Source organism: Apteryx rowi, unplaced genomic scaffold (assembly GCF_003343035.1).
Source record: "Apteryx rowi isolate R43461 unplaced genomic scaffold, aptRow1 scaffold_338, whole genome shotgun sequence".
Taxonomy (NCBI): domain Eukaryota; kingdom Metazoa; phylum Chordata; class Aves; order Apterygiformes; family Apterygidae; genus Apteryx; species Apteryx rowi.
In genome coordinates this window covers 228534-247872 of record NW_020449841.1, presented here as the reverse complement: position 1 = coordinate 247872, position 19339 = coordinate 228534, and the positions used below count along the sequence as shown (strand labels likewise).

General features: G+C 48.3%; 1 protein-coding gene across 1 annotated transcript in view; it reads right to left on the bottom strand.

Annotated features, from left to right (window-relative positions):
- MID2 (midline 2) overlaps window positions 1–19339 on the bottom strand; it is a 174989-nt gene that overhangs the window by 128566 nt on the left and 27084 nt on the right. Inside the window, exon 2 of the mRNA XM_026072177.1 lies at window positions 13329–14044. Within this exon, the coding sequence (XP_025927962.1) occupies window positions 13329–13988 (660 nt within the window). The 5' untranslated portion in view covers window positions 13989–14044. The remainder of the gene's footprint in view (window positions 1–13328; window positions 14045–19339) is intronic.

Genomic DNA, 19339 nt, shown 5'->3' with positions numbered 1-19339 from the left:
CACTTCAACTATGAATTTGTGCCCAGCTGAGCACGGTATGGGGCTAGTTTTGTGCAAAGCCACATCGTAATCCCTGCGACAATGGGAATCCTGGGAGTCTAAGCTGCCTCTAGTGAAAAGGTACCGGAGTCGGCACTTTGGGGACCCATGTCCTTAAACACAGAGGTGCTGTCTGAACACTAAGCCAAGTGAAGACCTGAAGAGACTCCAATCGGTGCAGGTCCAACACTGGAAATGGGCTGTTCTGCAACAGCTTCCTCACAACACAACTCAGAAAACATCTCTGACAGCTTAGACCTGTGTCAGGATGGAGAAGGAGCAATCCTGCCTGCTGCCCAGGCCAGGGACCACATTTTATAAGGCTGGTTTAGTCCACAAGCGCAAAATTCTAAGAATATCATTGGAAATGGTCTTGCAGCTCCCCTCCTCCTTCCTCTCCTTCAGCTTCAAACTTGGCTTTGCAGGCACTCAGACTGGCCTGAATTTTTAATTCCAGGTAGCCAGCACGAAAGGTGTGGCTTTACACATCTCTCCCAACCTGACACGCAGCTAAAGGGAATTTTCTCAAATGTAATCAGTAAAACACCTTTGGGTAGCAGACTAATGACAAATATTCCTGTGTTGCCAGGTCACATAGCTGAATGCCCTTCCAGACCACATGATGCTGTCCAAATGAATGTCACCCCAGGATTATTGGGGGATTAAAAAAAAGATACAGTGACGACTTCTCTCTGTTCCACAGTTGCTCTTTTTTCCTTGAAGGGATAGTGTGCATTTTAACAAACTGATGATGATAGCATCTATCAACTGAAAAAGGGATATTTAATGCAGAATTATTTAAAATTACTGCTGAGAACAGTACTGTCCAGGGGTGGTAAACTCTGCTCTCCATTCATTAAAGACAGCAGCTGATAGAAAGGATCATTTAATAACAGACAAATGCTCATTTAATAACAAACACCTCCAAGAAAATCTGCAAATTCGTTTGCTGAGATAAGAACAATTCCCCCAAAACCCAGGTCACCACTTAGGCTGATGCACAGCAAGGAAATACGCTTTATCTCATACAGCTGATGATAAAAAAAAAAAAAAGCATGAATTTAGGCTTATCAAGTCCAGTAAGGGTGATATTTATCATATCTTTAACCATTAGCTTCATCACTTCTGAACACTTGAGTTTGTGGATGATGTGTCAGGTGAACAGATTAGCAACTACTTTCTGAAATTAAGTCATTTTGTTCTGAGGACTTTAACAACAAAAAAAAAAGTGGCATCTATTATTTAAAAATTTCATTTGATTACTATCGTGCTTCATCCACAGACTTCAGTTCTGGCCTGCTATCTCCCACAACATGAAGGCTAGAGATTAAGGCTTTACACATCTTCTGAAAGACTGTTGTTGAGTGATTTTTGTACCGCCTGATGCTTTCGCGTTCCAGCCCAAGCAGCTCTTGAGGTAGCAATGCTGAAAACAGTTTGGAAGTGAATGAATTTTCAGAAGAAGCAAGAGGTTAATCCAACCAATGGATATTTTCACCACTGGTATCGCAACACTTAAGATAACTTTGATTAAAACAAACAAACAAAAAACACCACACCGTGATTGAAAATAAAAACAGGGAGTCCAGACCTACAAAATCTATCAGTATTAACACATTTACATCTTCTGCATTGACAGAAAACTTAATAAATAGGGAGCTACATCAGAAACCAGGGTATGTTTTGATCCCTTTTCTACAGCAGACCAAAGAAGCCAGGAAAATTCAGAAGTTAAATATGACTCATGTTCCATAAGTAAACGTTAGGGCTGAAACAGGGTTTCACTCGCGCCAGCTCTGGCTGCCGCTGCCTGATGCCAGAGCTTCAGCAGCAAGCTTGAAGCACATTACTCATCCACACACTTTACTGCCGCGGCTGACTCAGTTCCCGTCTCCCGCAACACGCGTCGAGAGGATGGTTAGCAAATCTGAACAAAAACGTAACGGTGCTCTGGGACGTGGCGTGAAGGTCAGATCTGCTTTCAAGCCTCGTCCTGTCTCAAGGTTCTCCAGCTTCAGCAAGGTGCAGTCAGCTCTAAGCGGAGAGCAAACGTCTCCTGCTGCGGACAGCTCTATTAACGCTGGAGTGCCGGTGCTTCTTCACAGCACGCCAAACAAAACCTGGGACAAGCTCAAAGCTGGCCTAAGAGGCTCTGTAAAGCAGTCAGCTTTCTTTCTAAGGCTACAAATCCCAGCACACAGTGCTTCCTTGTCATCCCAGCAGCCTCCACCTGGATGGAGAGGGCACACCAGGTCCTTGCAGCTGTCCCCCTAGATGGAGACCGGCACTGCTCCAGGCATCCTGCTTTCAGGCAGATGAGACACACCTCCTAGGACCCTTAGCAATTTCCCACTAATGGGTCTCAGCTGGTTACATTTTTTGGCATCCTGGCTGTGTAGCAATGGCTGCCTTGACTCTCACTGTATGGTATCAAAAGTCCTTTTGCTGTGAAAGGCGCAAACTGCTGTATGGAGTCCAGGGCAATCACTTGATAGGGGAACCTGGCAGAGGACCAAAGGCCTTTATCTGCATAAAGAATAAGAGGAGATGCTCTTTTGTGCATGTTCAGCATCAATTAAGGGCTTGCTGGTATACAAGGCATTTGCCTGTTGCTGCAAACAAAGTGAGGACTATGGTAAACATGTGCTGAGGAGCCTATTTTGGATCACAGTTCTCCTCAGCTCAGAGAGATCTTTTAACAGGACCCATCACCACATTACAAACCCAGCCAGAGATAAAGCAAAACAAAAACACATTGTGCTTTTTTCCACAGTCTACCTGCCTTCGAAGAAATAAGACAACGCTAAAACGCTTCAGGAGCTCGGTGAGAAATACAGATGTCTGGATTTGTACATAAGTGAAAGGAAAGGCAGGACAAATCTCAGGTCATGCTGAGGATCAGGAGTGGCAAGGGAAGACAGGGTCTTGCTCTGCACTCTGCTTGTAATGAAACATCTGTCCATAATCACAACAGTTTTGATTTTAAACCACAAAAGTGATGTTAGCTCGTAATCTCAAAGCTGTGGTAGCTAGTCATGAATGCTTAGGTCTCCAAAGCAGCCATGGAGAAGAGGTGGGAAGGAAGGAAGCAAGTCATTGTGAGAGCAATCTCCAGGGAGAGAGGTGAACTTGTCTGCACTGGTCTTGCGCCCATTATAAACGAGCTTGAATCACGGCCAAGCCAGGGCTGTACCAAGGGGGGTGGGGGGGTGTCATACACTGCCCCCATGGTCAGCACGGATGGAGCTCAGCACCCTTGGATAAACATGCTTCACCCTACCAGCGACCTGAAATGCTCAGGACATGCCCAACTCCCACCGCAACACCGTGTCCTGTTGCCAAACCAAGTCAGAGGAGCTTCTGGTCAGAACCAAGTCTTCTCAGCCAGTTTTGGATCTCTTTCTCTAGTTTGGTCTTGAAGAAATCCAGTAAAAGCATATCTTATTCTCTTTAAGAGTACAGTAGCTTAAACGTACAAACTCTCCCAGAACACAACTAGAGGTTTTAATATTTTTCTAGTAACATTCCCCAACATTTTGTGTAGGAGTCACAGCAATCACAATTGTAACCCTAATTCTAAGCTAACTCCTTTTTGCGTGTGGGAAATATATATACATATATACACATATATATAATTCAGTTTAGCCCCATGGTGGTACAGTAAATTATAAATTAAGCAGCAATCTTGGTGACTCACACAGCACAAGTGAGAACATGTTCAAAAGTCCCTAGGCGAAGAAGTCCTATATTTCAATATGATGGAAGTTCCTCCCTCCTGCCTTCTACTCTACCACTCTCATAAGAGCCTTGAATAACTATCAAACTTTCTGCATACAATTTGTCTAGCACAGGGATTTTTCTGACTTCAGTCACACTTGCATAAATCCACTAGAGTCAGTGCACCTATCTTAAACATAATAGAAGGCGGGTTTTCTACCTGGCGTATTGCTCTTCCCTTAGCAAAGCGCTTTTATAAAAGTGTTACAAAATGCACCTTTATTCATCTGGTATTTCTAGCATGTCAATCTACAGAACGCCTCAGTAATGAAAAAGGAAAAGGAGCAAAGTAATTAAAGCAAAATCCTTCCTCTGAAAATTTCTCCTTCCAACACAAATCACAGATGGGAGGACCTGGCCAGAGCTCCAAGTCAAATGATTCCTTGCTCTAATCTTTCTCTTGCGCAGTGTTGCTCCGCAACGTAACCTCCCCGTGCTTTGCGCCCAGGGCTCCAGTTGGCAGGCAGCGAGACACCGCACAGTGCTACGGTGAGGGGTTGCAAAAGCAGGCAGGATCCGGAGCAGGGTGACACTCCACTGAGAGAAGCGTAATTAAGAGTTTCAAGTCATCTGAATTTATAATTGGCAGAGATTTTACGTGGCTGATAACGCGCTGCTTTCCTAGGCGCTTGTTTTATCTAGGTCAAGCCATTATTTTTTTGCTCTTAATCTACATAAATTTTTAATTTGATCTTTCATGTTGATTTTTTTTAGTCAGTGAGTCTAGTTTATGAACATCTTTCCCGCTGATTGCGTTCAACATCTCAACCACTTCTGAACACACAGAGAGGGAACTAAGTATCAAAATCAGATTTGTGGGCTACTCGCAGCCAAGCTCACCTGTCACAAGCACCACAAATGCCTTGCCCGTTGGCTTTTGGAAGCAGAAGCCAACTCTTATTAACGAGTAAGCAGAGTCCATATCACTGGTAGACATTTACCTACAGCCTGTGTCAGAAGTGCAGCACAATTAGGCATCGCTGGCAGGCTTAGGCTGGGATAGGACAGAGAGGCAAAGAGGACACGGGGTTGCAGATCAGAGCCAGGTGGAGTAGCACACAAACCCAGTGGCAAATTTCCACTGGATGGCATAACCTCCAAGAGCTAATGCTGGGGCATCTTTCAGGTAGACAGCTATCTATAAGGTGCACTACAAGAGGATATAAGATATAGAGGCCACCCCTGCCTTCATCTGAACGTGCAATGCTAACTTCTGCTGGCTTTTTTCCAGTCACCATCCAGTTCTCCCAGCAGTCTTACTGCCAGCAGATTCATAGAGCCGATTGCTTTGCAGAGACATAGGTAGTTTGCCAAATGAATCCTCAACCAGGAACATACCAGTTCTCTTGCCTAGGTGCATGCCCACCCTTAAAGGTCTGGTTTAGCAGGCAAGCTGGAACCACAGAGCCACTCCTGCACCCCCTTCACTGGGTAAACATTAATGTGAATCTCATCTTGTCTAGAGAGGGAGAAGAGAACAATCACTTCTTTCTCTACCCATCGCAGCTTAAATGAATAAAAAGCAGCAAAAGGTAAGCGCTTTTCATGGTTGAAGAGAAGTGTCTGTCAGTGCAGAATTGCACATAAATATTTCACCACGCATCTCAGCAGCCTGAGTCGCATTGCAACAGGATCCTCTGAAATGCATCGTTATTAGTAAATGCTAAAACCCAACAAAAAACACCCCTGGAAATTCAATGCCTTAAAGAAATTGCCTGTCCTCGTTAATACCAGCAGAGGTTTACAGACAAACCATGCGGCCACCCCATCCCTGAGCATGTCCCAGTCACCGCTATAGCCAAGAGCGAGGGATTTGCCCAGCCTGGCTACCGGCGTGTGCTGTCCCAGGCCGGCCCGCAGCTCTGATTCGACTCTGTCTCCCTTTGCCTTCACCCGCCTGGGCACATCTGCTTGCAATGCTGCTTATTACTTATGCTCTCTCCCAGTCTGGGCAGGTAACGCTCGCGTCGCCATCCACTTGCCTACTTGCACCCAAAGCATTTGCTGGGCAAAACACCGTAATAAGCCTTTTCATCTCCTGTRTCTGCAATTCTAGGAGCGCTTAAGTACAGCTCCTGTAAACAGTCACTCTATTACGAAGCGCTTTTCTGCCCAAAGAGCTATTTTGCCTGGCCTTCTCATCTCTGTGCCTTAGCCAGTAACCTTTGATGTGGAGCCTCTTCAGTGGCTCCTGGAAAATGGAATAAATGGAAGCCACTGAACCTCCTTTGAGTATCCTGGTAATTACGACTTCAGAAAACTCCCAGACATGCTCCCAGCTCCAAGCTGATTACTATGCTGGTCACAGCAGCAGCAGCGCTGTGAACTCTGTCCTGGCCGGGCAACACCTCCTTCTGCCTGGTGCCTCTCTGGGTCTCCTCTGAAATTCAGATATTCCCTAACCCAGGCTTCCATCTCAGAGTAAACATGGGGCTGCAAGTCGCAGCAAATGGAAGGGGAGGGGGGAATGTGGTCTCTGCTGATTGCAACAACAGGCGAACAACTTTTGCCACAGGAAATCTGGCAGTGGTGGACACGCAGGACTGAAAATAACCAAGGTTTAGCATGTATTTTCAGCATTCCTGGTGTTTACATCATTTACGCCAGCAGCGGGTAGAGCTGGCGGGTAGTCTCTGCTGTTCAAGGTGGCACCGAGATGTAGCACATGGGAAACAGAGCTGCTTTTACAAAAGAGCCAACTTGTGGGCTTGAAAGAAAAAGGCACAGAATTAGGCAATGGTGAACGGAGGTACAATCAGAGCAAGAACTCCTTTATCCGAGGCTGTCAGCGCTGAAAACAATGTGCATTGTGCGAGCAACCACGTGGCAGGTTCAAAATCCCGGGCTGCAAGAGAAAGGTTTCCATTTGAACAAAGGAAGAGCTATTTAGCTTCAAAAGGGAGCCTTCAGAACAGGAGCGCAGCTGACTACATGCAACTTAATAAAAGAACTGCCGCCGAGCTGCTCCCCAGGACAGCAGCGTTAGTGTGAGCTCACCCGACGCAAAGCTGAATGAGGTTCACAACTCATATTTACAGCAGGGGCAGGAAGACTGCTTGTGCTTACCGATTTCTCCATGCATGAGTTAAAGGTGCACAAAATAAAAAAGCAATCATATATTTTAAAGGGATTAGAGATGGTTCCTAAAATACCTTGAGGTGTATAATATGATCAAGACAAATCAGTGTGGAGTTGCTAAGGGAAATCCATGCTGCAGGGACTCACTAGAGATTTCTGATTCAAGCACACAAGGAGGAGAAGGAGAACTAGCAGATGGCTTAGTAGAGTTACTTTGAGAGACCAGTAAGGGATCGAGGAAAGAAATAGAGAATATAGCACCAACACTAGAAATAGGACAGGAATGGAGCGGGTTGCTCAACTGGAGTTTCTCCCCCAAAGGAATGTGTTTAAATTTTAAAGTTACAGGACATGTAGCTCAAAATCTGATCTAGGGATTTTGGAAAAAAAACATGGTAGGTCTGACGTAGAGGTACTGCAACTTCCCTCCTCGAGCGGGTAGGTGGGCAGCAGGCGGAGACATCCTGGGCACCAGCGCTCCAGGCAGCCTAGGCTTCTCCATTGGCACCAGCCAACTCCCCCAAACAAAGATGAGGTCCCTGGGTCCTCCAGATAGCATTCAAAATCTAAGTGCTTCAGGATTTAGACAAAACTGTTTCATTTTCAGGCATTTAATTCTTCCAAAGGAGGGGGAGAGGGGGGGAGAACCGCCAGGGATTTTTGGGGGGGAAAGCACACTCCTTTTGACAAAAGTTACTTGGTTGAAAATCCAATTTTCCATCAAAAAAAAAAAAAATCCAGCTAGCTCTAGCTATGTGATCAAAGCCAGAGATTAAGAGTAACTGCTCACTGTTCAACATCCAAGCATTCAAGAGCAGGATATAATAATATAACTCACTGATTAATGACTTAAAAAAGAAAGGAGGGAGTAAAACCATGTCATTAAGCCCATGAAGAACTTCCGACTGCGAACTGACACGACTAGATTAGGGAGCAGCTAGCTCCCATCCACAGCAGGTTCGTGCCAGGTAGCGTCATGCCTATGCTCACATCTCAGCGTGTTTTTAATGAACAGTATTTCAAGAGGCAGTAGTTTGGACCACACTGAAGTCTGCTTTAGACCGAGGCTGTAGGAGAAGGAAGACACAAAACACTAATGCAAACACTGACTCCTATTATAAAGCTTGGGGGCACATGCTCCGCATCCATCACACGCAATTCTTGCAGCAGAAGTAGAGCATTAGGGAAAAAAAAAAAAACATCCAAAGAGAACAAAAAAAGTGCAATGCATCAGATTCACAGACAAAATCCATGCAGGCAGTGATTACCCATTTATAGCTAACACCCCTCCACAGAAGAAGTATGCCCTATAAACCAAAGCCAAGAAGACACCCTGCAGAAAGTAAAGAGCAACAGATGTAAAAAGGGGCAAATGAAAGAAGTTCCCACTATGCATAGTTCATTTACAGAAGTTACTGCCCCAAGACAGAATGCTATTGCATTTAAAGCCAGCAGGTTGGTCTATCGAGTTTGGCTTTGTGCTTTGCAGGCCATTATGCTCCATTTAGACGTAATATTACACCTGAGGGCTCTGGTTGCACTAAAGCAGTTCTGTCCATAAAACCAAAGGCTGTTCCACAGATAATTATGCATTGACACATGCAGCAAAATGTTCATCCCTTTTAGCTCTGCTGAGCAGACCCAGAGGCCAAGCTCTTGCATTTCAAGGAATAAACCAGCTATTTACAGCCTTGGATTAGGAAGGAAGACATTCCACTCAGGAAAGGTTATTCCAGAGTCATCCAACACAGCCTGAAGTGTATGTTCCTCCAGAGCAGCTGGGCTGCTGGCTGTCCAGAGACCCTGTCCTCCAGGGGCCACCGGCCCCTGCAGGTGGCAATTCCTATTCTCCTAAGATCAAACAAAAGGCAAAGGGAGGTCAACTGGAAGGAAAAAAAAAAAAAAAAGGAAGAAATAATAATCCAAAGCACTGTGGAGAACATCTTCCCAGGAAAGCAGCTCATTCCATGTCAGGGAACAAGGAAAACAGCGTTTCCCACCAGAAAGCCAACAGGTGGGAAGACACAGGCAGAGGTGTTGCAGCTTCCTGTCCCTCTAACTCACCAATTCAATCACAGCCCCCAAAGTTTGAAGGTGAGCTGTGCAGGATGAGTACTATAGAAAGAATGTTCGTAAGTAAAGAAGAGTTTCCTTTTTCGTCCAAAATCACTTAAGACTTATTTTTAAAAATGGCAGTTTGGCAACCTGCAAAATTTGGCCAGTTGCAGAAGCAATTTAGGCTGTCGAGGGTTTTTTGTCTTCAGAACAATTTGCCTGGCTAGCTGACACATTCCAGATTAGGGGGGGAATATTAAAGGGTTTTAATTTCTGTTCTCTGGTTTTATTACATGCAAACATATATGGTCGTTTCTTTCTAAGCTTTCCAATTTGCTAATTGAGACATTTCCTCATTGAAAAAGAATGTTCTGAACTAAAAAATGGTCTACTGGCTACAGCTTAATAAAAAAAAAAGAGAGAGAAAGCCTAGGTGAGGCAAAATTTAAAGACGAAACAGTCATGTCAAGGTTTCAAGACAAAGAAGTCTAATATTGGTGACCACACATCCCATACTTTTCATGCAAGCCTGCCTGAGCATGCAGTTTCTACCACCATGAGGACTTTTACAGTGTCATTTCAAGACTTCAGTTCACAGCAAGTGAAATAAAATGTGACCGGGATTTTGTCGAGAAGCTAGCACAGTGGCGCAGATACCATCCTGTGATACCAAAATGCAGGCCGTTTGTTTGCAGTCCTGTATTTTATTTCTATCCTTTCACAGTCCTTCCTACAGCATGTTCTTTCTGGGTCTGCAAATGTTTAAGCCACCGCACGGGGCGAGCGGTATATTGGGGTTGGGCTTTTGCGGGAGGGTGGCTGGGAAATCGGCCCAGAGAACAGCTGCAAAATAGGGCTGTACATCTAGAAAGACTTCTTTCCAGACATCAGTCTTTTCTTCTTTTTTAAACAATCTAGTCTGCACATAAAGAAAAAATCATTATTTTTGTTAGAGTGATAGAAGTATTTCTTCTGCCCTGGAAAAAACACAAGAGCAGACAAATCGATTTTGTCAAATGCATTAACAAGACAAAGAGCCAAGAAAAGCACTTTTGGGTCAGAACAAGCCCAGAAGATTAAGGGAGAAAAAAAACAATGAAGAAGTTGGAAGCTTATGATAAGGGTTATAATGTGCAACCACAGTTACAGTCTTACCAGCATGACCTCTAATGGGACCAGCTATATTTTTTCAATATTAAAAAAAAAAAATTAAAACTGTTTTGCAGATTCATGTGGAACGCACGGGGGATGGAGAGGGATTTCTAACTTTATATTCTTTATATAGGTCAAATATCATCCATACGGGTTCACATAATATTCAGTACAACCACAAGTGCTGCATAAAAATTAAGCTTCAAAGTACTCCAGAGGGATCTCTGGAAGCTTGATCTCTCCAACCTGAAGAGCAGCAGAACAGTAATTCAGTTCAGATCAATATGTGGCATGTACTCAAGCTAAGGGGGCTGGAAAGTGATTGCCCATTTCTGCTGCTTCAACACAACATTAAGGCTGCAAACACTGGCGCTGGTAGAAAAGAGGTTCTCTGTGCACAGAGAGCGTTCCTGTGGCAGCCAAGGACAGCGGTTCGAAGTTTGGTCTTGGCAGGACTGGGGCAGGATGGGCTGGTGGAAAAACTAAGCAATGAGTCTAGGGATGAAAGACGCAAAAGGGAATCTCAGAGGACAGGACCGCAGGAGGATTTCAGAAACCTGCCTTCCTGTCCTGCTCTCTCTCCAGCCACCTCCTGCACAAGACCTTACCCTCCCTTGATATGATCCCTCCAAGGAGACAAAGAGAATAGCACAGGCCCATCTCTCTGGAGGTGAAAGCTGCAAAGAGGCAATGTGCTAAGATCCCCTCAGGAGGGCAAAGGATAGAGGAAGAGTTTTGGGCTCTGGGGCAGGAGAGGGAAAACTCTTTGGTACCACGTCCTCTGCAATTGCACAGAGATGGTAAGCTCTTTCTCAGAGGAGCAGCAGCGTTGAGAAAGCTTTCTCATCTCTCCGAACCCTGCAGGGACACGAACCCAGAATGAGCCAGTGGAGCCCCTGGACACAGGCAGTTGGGGCCACTCTGATGAAAAGCTCTAAGGCTTTGGGACAGAGAGGACTCAGACCCCAGCAGCATGCTCCTGCCTCCTTCACGCTGCCCTGTCCCTCGGGTGTCAGGACTCAGCTCCAATGCCACCTGCCCTGCTCTCGCAAGCAGGGTCAGCCATGCTCTGCAGACATCCACACGTGCTGAGACACCATAGCATAAGCTCTGTCTCCACTTAATGAAGTCTGTCCTTCTCCTCCCTCTTTTTTTGCCATCAAACATGTAGGAGGCAGCAGCAGCTTACAGGAGAGGACAGGGCAGCTTCTGTCCTGAGCAGACAGGTTACTGCAGGGGCTCTGCATCATAGTTGAAGCAAGAGCAACAGCAGCAAGTCATCTCTGCAGGTCAGAATCAGCTGCAGTGGCATGGCACAGAAGCTTTGGGCCAGCTGACCTGAGCAGGACATGAAAGCACTCCCCTGGGGCACTTCTCAGGGCACAGAGGTCCTTGGGCATCAGGGAAGTCTGCAGATGAAGTTTTATTAGCAGCAAAAGGGTTCCCACGCACTGCAATCTGCAGGCTTCGAGCGTGTTGGAAGCACAGCATCCCAGAGGCAATGTGCCAGGAGCCCAAGGATCAAGCCTAACGTGCACAGCAGCTTTCCAAGAGGAAATGCTCATGGCCAGACCCGTCCTGCTCCAGTCCTCCGAGAGGGCTGAACAGGCACAGCATGCAGAAGACTGCCCCAGCAGAACACTTGAGCCTCAAGGGACAGCACTCAAAGATCCCCCGGGTCACACTTTACCACTCCAGCTCTCTTGCAGGACAGGAGAGCTGTACACATCAGAACGAGAATGATTTAAACCACAAATGGGGAGCGGAGTGCCTGCCTGCAATGAGGAAGTGAACAGAGGCACCCGCTCCCCATCACCTTGACAGCAGGACTAATCACACATGCTCCCAGGGCAACAACGAGAGACACCTTGGTACCAGTCAATATTTTTATCAGGCTGGGAGCTCGCTCCCTTTGCAGCGGGCACAACGCCCTGCAAAAAAGTACAGCACAGGAACATGTGCTCCACGCAGCAAAGCAGCACAATTAGCAGGAAAGCAGCAGCACTCCAGCCCTAGTAATCTGTTTGGAGGTTTTTCTCTGATAGTTGGCAACTTTTTGGAAGCTGTGCAGCGAATATTAAGCCAGGGGTCCCTGAAATGTCATGCACGACGCACCTCCACGAGATCCCAAGCAACCCAACCTGCCACTCCAAGGGCAGCCAGGCAGCTGGGCTGGAAGCAGCCTGCTAAGACTGCCCAGCCTTGGAGAGCTGCACAGGGCACATGAGTGCAGGGGTGGCAGCATGATGTCCAACACATGCCATGCCATGTTACAGCAGCGCTGCTGGACAAACAGCTGTACCGTCCAGCCTGTCCAGCTGGCAGAGGAAAGGGGAAAAAGACCAGAGACGGGATGTGCTCCCTTCCTGAAGCTGGCAGAGCTCAGCAAGGTCTGGGTACAGAGGAGATGACCCCAGCACATGCACAGGGCAGCACCCCAGCAACATCTTCCACACAACGCTCCAACCTTTGCCAACACTAGGCACTGGGACAGCATCGCTGCCAAGCATGCACTCTGCCGTTGTCTCAGAACGAGTCTTGCATGCTTTTTTATACCGAGTGCCCTGCTCCTGCTGCACAGGGCCATGTTACATGCTGACTCTCCAGTTACAGGGCCCAGGGAGACCCGCTCCCTACTTCACAGTCCATTTGACTGGGGACAACATCCAATGCCTGGGCTTGGCTCATGCAGGGCAGCAGAAAAAACAAAACAAAATGAACCAAACTTCACTGTAATTGCACAAGTGAGACCCACCTCACCCTCCTGGTACCAGAGTCCTGGACAGACCAACAAACTGTCCCACAGCCCACATCTTTCAGGAATTTGGAGGGTTTGCTCGACTTAAATGAGAGATGCTGCTTGGGACATCTGGAAGCAATTTCTGCTCTGAAAACACTCCATCAGCAAACATCAGTTCCTACAAATGAAAACTCTCTAGCTCCTGGGCACTTTGCCCTCACTCGCAGCCCAAGGGCTTTTTGTGGAATTCCCATCTGACCCTTTACACTCCACCTTGCCATAGGGCTGAGACCCGCAGAAACAGGGCCAGGATACAACGTTACGTGTTGCTCCCAGCCCTGTGTCAGAGGCAAGGCCAGCTCCACATCCTGAAAATGGGTTGCAGACCTTGCGTTTTGAGCCTTGGGGTTTGACAGAGCCAGGGAGCAGCAAAGGCTCTGCAGCAGATGCTGCAGTTTCCAAGGAGCCAAAAGTCCTTAGTGCTTACCTTGAGCTTTTCAAACCGATCACTGAGGGACGCCACTTGATGGTCCCGGTGGCGGCCCACCAGTTTACATAAGGCACAAATGAGTTGGTCATCAGCAACACAGTACATGTTCACTTTCTCGTTCTCATGCTCCAAGCAAGTGAGTCCTCGGAAGTGCGTGTCGGGCACGGGCTCCACCAGACGGTGGCTGGTGAAAGGTTTCTTATTGGGGTGCGTGGCCCGGAGGCAACGGTCGCAGTAGGACACCTCGCAGGTGATGCATGTCTTCACCGCATCCCGCGGCGGATCCTGCTCACAGAACTGGCAGGCTATCCTTTCACCGGACATGGTAGGGCTGTTGCGGTAAGTTCGCTCTCGGCGGCTCTCGTTGGGGGAGTTGGGGCCACTCAGAGATGCCTTCTGGAAGCGGTCGATGATGTTCTGCAGGGTCACATTTCGCTTGAGGCCCTCCAGGCCTCGGTGGTTGAGGGAGATGACATACCGGCACGTGGGGCACTGGAATGCGGTGATGGGCTCGATGGACTCGTTGGAGGAGCAGCTGGACACCAGGATGCGATGGGCACAGCTGAAGCAGAGGCTGTGAGCGCACGGCAGCAATAGAGGGTCTTCAAATAACTCCAGGCAGATTGGGCAGGTCAATTCTGACTCCAGTGTTTCCATCTTTAGTTAAAACAATCCTGATTCAGCATCAAAAACCAGGGAAGCTGGCCAGTTACCTGGGAGGGAGGAGAGCAGAAAGGAGCAGTATGAGAAAGCAGGCTATCCTGGTCAGCACAGCAAACATGGATGACTCCTTTCTATCAAAAGCAGGCAGGCAGGGGGGATTCAAAGAGACCCAGTTCTGCAACACCTTTTTGCTCTTTGCACCTTGATGCAGCTACTACAGCAAAGATGGACTTGCACAAACACATTAGCTTGGTTAAAACTTCTCACCATATTTTCAAGACCAAGCCAAGTCACTGACTCATATGGTGGGCAGGAATATTCCTAGACAGGAGATACACGTTTGGAGGGGAAAGGAGGAAAGCAGCAGCAGCTAGCTCCTCTCCATCACCTTCCATCCCTCCCAGGGAAGAAGACTTGGACAGCCGTGCTGAAAACAAAAACAGGAGAAACCACATGATTTCATGCTTCTTTTAGTGAGTACTGCCAAAGGCAGAAACTGGGGGTCGGGCCGATTTCACATGCATAAGCACTCTGCTGCACAGCAAAAAACCCCCTCTAAATATTCTCTCTTTTGCCTAGCCAGTCCCTTCACTAAGGTGAAGGGGAAAAAGTGAATGGGGTCTGGGAAATCCTGAGCAAGCAAAGTGGGTCAGGAGCTCTAATGCACCATCCTTCTGCCAACTTTTCTGAGTTTCTACCGGCCGCCTTCTTTTAGGAGTGGGATGGGGAAGGAAGGAGAGCAAAATTACAGCCTGCAAACTTGCGTCTGTGTTGTCCTGCCGTGCGCTTCAGTGAAAAAACAGGGATGCCTAAATCAACCCCAGCTGGAGGAAAACAAGGTCATATTTTTAGATCGCCTCTTCTGTGTGAGGTTCGAAACAGGCCCCCTTCGAGCGGCCTTTGCAAAAACAACCGTCGCACAGCGTGTTGCTGGGCACACAACAACAAACAGCTCCAATTTCACAAAACACCGACTCAAGCCACGAGTGCTGGCGTCCCCTTCCCGTGCTGGCACGCTCAGCCGCCGACCCCGCGCCTTGGCCTAGGCCCACTCCCAAACGCTTCCCCTTCCACACACAGCAGCGTTAACCCAGGTCCAACCGGGCTGGAGAAGAGGCAAACAGTGGAGAAGCAGCACTGAAGCACTGCGCTGACATCCAGCCTCTCCGGCTTATTAAAAACCCCACTGAATTAGCAGCGGCCAGCAAGCTGCTAGAAGGCAGGCTGCAAAACCACCTCCAGACCTCACGCTGGCTCCTAACAGGTCTCTGAAATGAAAACTTCCACCTGGGGGAGAATAACAGCCTGGCAGGTGCTAATAAGAGAAAATGCACGCTTTTCCCTGTCGCCCACAACCACGCGCGGTAGTGGCAGATAATTAGCAAGGAGGGGTGCAGCGGTGGGTTTTGCGACGGCTGACGCGTGCACTCGGCAGCATGCTTCCTCCGGCTCCAGTCTGCGTTAGAGGAGAGTGCCCCGTGCCGCTGGCAAAACAGTAATCAATTAGCCAGCTGGCAGTGGAGGAAAGTGCTCGAAGAGCTCGCTCTCCGGTTAAAAATTAGCACGCAACTGCTGCAGGTTGACACTAGCCGGAAACATCTACTGCAGGGGAGATGGAGCATTTAATTATCTGGGAAGCGGCAGGTCAGAGCCCGGCCAGGCGCTGCGCGGGGTGCTCCAAGAGCCATGCCCAGCTGTGGAGCTGCAAGGTGCCTGTGGGAACCGAGCCTGCCAAGGTGCCACATCCTCGGGGATGTTCTGGAAGAGCTGCTGCCAGGAGGGCCCAGTGGCAGCTTCCAGCCGAGGAAGCAAAGATGAGGCAGGCTGGAGGATTTCTTCCCAAATTTGCAGTGAGACTACCTTCAGCAAGTGAGATGCCTACAAGGGAAATTGCCCCGGGAGTTCAGTGCCAGTAACCCACCAGTGGGAGAGATGTAGCTGAGCGGTGCCACCTGCTAGGCGCCATCCTGCAGGCACGGCAGCTGTGCCCAAGCATTCGCCTTTTCTTTTTCAAGCCAAAAGATCCAGTCCAAAGTGTACTCCTTTCCCTGGTGTGCAGCCCAGGTCTAGGAGCCTTCGCCATGAACAAGGTTTTGCTTTTAAATTAAATCAAAGTCAGACAAAACAAAGAGCAGCAGCAAACACCCAGGAGAAATAACACACTATCATCTCTCCGTCTCCGACTGTTCTAGCTTCTTTAGTTGTTTCATCCCCTTGGCATGTCCAAATCTCGTCAAAAGCACAGAAATGCACCTCCCATCCCAGACTGGCAGTCATCATTGGATAACAGCTCATAGGTCCCTAGATCCCAAACTCAAACTACAGTCTGGTTCCCACTCACCTACATCACAGTCACCAATGTACAGGGCATTTCTCACCTCATTCACTTGCAAGAAGTGCTGCATTAGGCCCTTTTGCACCCCACTACCACTAACAAATGAGTTCAGACTTTGAACAATGAATGTTGGGCCGGATTTGACAGATATGCAGTTGTCCATCTGTGTGAATACACCAAACAGTCACCAAAAATGAAGCCTTTGGTAGCAAAGCCTCAGCAGCTTTGCTCAGTGAGCCTCTCCAGCTTTGCTCAGTGAGCCTCTCAGTGGCTCAGTATATACCATGGACAATCCTGTCACCATGCCTTTTTGGTGCATCCCACTGAGTATCAGGAGACTTGGGCAGGCCCTGGACTTCAAGTTGACTGACTATGCTAGTGCCTGCTAGGCTGGCAGCATGGCATTTGTGCATCTACACGCTGGTTTCTCTTGACAGAGGAGCCCCATAACCCACCAGCAGAGTCTGTCTCTCCCTGCCAAGCTGCAGCTTTCTTAGCCATACCTTAGGCCATCCCAAAGCAAACAGACTTGGCTGATAGCATACCAGTGAGAGCAGTAACCCACGATCAGATTCAGCCACTTTTCACCCATGCTTTGGATTGTCTATGACATGCAGCAGGCACACAGCGCCTTTGGAATTTCTTCAGCCCCAGCAGGTTGGACTCCAAGTGACATCCACCCCCGTAATAAAGGCACGCGGAAAGCCTTGTGCTGTTGGAGACCTGCAGAGACTGATCTGTTCCTGCTCTGCGTCTGGAGCAGATCTGATGAAAAGCAACATTGTGCTGAGTTCAGCCAAGTTTCCACACCCGGTTTGCATTCCATAAACACTTCTGTGTTCTCGGCAGGGTGCGAGAGCTCCCGTTTGGGGCGGGGGGGRAGAGGAAAAGCGCTGTCAAGAGAGACCGCAATTGCCGCCATAAACATCGATGGGATAAAGCAGCATGGGCAGGGAAGGTTCTAGCAGCAGAAAGCACTGAGGAGTCTTCCTGGGTGGGCAGGGGCCAGACAGCACCCCACAGTTCAGCAACCCAGGGGCTGGCGTGGGTTTGACAGGCAGGAGCAGTGTTACCTTTTGCAGGTATTTTCCAGGCTAACCCCAGGGAAAGYGCATGCTCTCAGCATGTTAAAACTGAGCCGCCTCTTTCCGCTGCTGCCTGAAGAACCATCTCCCCCACATACTACGAGAGGCCCCATGGAGCGGCTTCAATGCCTCGAGCCATCCCAGCACTCGTGGCATGCTCTAGGGCTGGGACTGGCTCCAGCCTCACCTGTAAGCGGCGCTGGCAGCTGTCCCCAACCACAACTGGACCAGGGCATGGCTGGGGGACTCTGCGTCCCCGCGCTGGGTAAAGGACTGCTTCAAGCCCTTGTGAAAGGGAAATAATACTGGTGCCCTGCTGGAACCTGCCTGTGCTGGTACCTGCCTATCACACCATCTATTCCTAATTGCCTGAAATAGCATTTGCAAGCGCCTCAAGGAGATCTTGATCTCTTCCCTGTACCAGCTCAAGGGGCTTATAAAATTAAGCAATTGGAAATTTATATATCTTAATGCTACAAGTAACCTTATCAAGGCCTGCCCCAAAGCAGCCTCTCTCCCTCTTTCAGAGGGACGATGGAAAAGCAGCCGCGTCCAGCAAGGCTGAAGAGCGTGAAGGTTCCCAACAGCTGCTTTATTCTGCACCCTGCTTCCTCTCTGCATCCCCCCCAGTGCTTGTTCTCAAGCCGCTGAGCCCATCTCAGTCATGGGAAAGAGTCAGGGAGGAAGCGCTCCTGGCTGCTTGCCTGGGAGCTCTTGCACACTTTGCACCAACCAGCCCATCTCGCAAGCTGGATCTGCTGGGCTCCCCTGCCAGATCCAAACCTGGGAGGATGAGGGGGCTCCCGTTTCACAGCCACATGTCCCACCACCACGACTGCAGCTACAAGCAGCTCCCCAGCACTTTTTTTTTGTGCATTCATGTGTCATAACATCCCTATATTACAAACTGCCCCTTAACTGGGGTTAGTTCCTTGCAGGGCTGTAAGGGCACAGCATTCATGAATGCACATACCATGCACTGAAGTGAGCAGAGCAGCTCCTACCTCCCTGATTTATCTCCCCCAGACCAGTGGGGAAAATTATTTCCCTCTGGTCCCAAAACAAACAAACAAAAAAATCAACCAGAATGGCATTTGTTTCAAAGTCTCAAAAATATCATTTGCAAAATAAGGACTGCAACATGAAGTTCCCAACAGCTTCTGCAGGGAGTCGCAAATGAAGCTGGATCTCAGCAAAGTGACTGCAGGTGCACTGGCTAAGACACAGTTCCCCAAGGGGCCAAATGCTGAGGCTTAACAGCAGGGCCTGCTCATTGCCAGGCCAATCTCTTACAGACCAGACAGAGCTTACATCCTCCTTTGAAGCACCTGGCTTAGGGACTATGGGGGGGGGGGGGAGGAAGGAAAAAAAGGAGCAAAAAGTTTAGATAGCCCTTTGTTTTGTTCATGCTGGCTATTCTTATGTTAATCTTGTTTTCCTTACCTCCACAACATCCTTAGATCTGAGATAACCGAAAGGAGTCTCACAAACTAGACTGAAGCAGACAAACGCCACAAACTAGGAAGCTCTTTCAGAGATGCACCTGGGTGAAGCAGTTGGCACTGCCTTCGAAGCCTTTCATGCCTCTCACTTTGATGTTCACTTTGATGTCCATGATTGATGTGGCACAAGGAAGAGCTGATTAGATTAAAATCTGCTTTGTTTATACTAATTAACTCCCTAAAAATATAAGAACTATAAAATACTAACAGGGTTTACAAACAGCCCAGTGTCATTTGTGTTGCAAAGGCTCTTGTCACCAGGGTCTAAGGGTCGGCCAGCCCCAGCCTCGTACACCCCTGCCCCTGGGGAAACTCCAGGAAGCCAGCTGTTGGGCAGGGGTACAACTACAAGAAGCGCAGTTTTAACAAAGCATCACATAAAAGCAAACATTTTTGCCATGGAAACGCCTGGATGGAATTTCT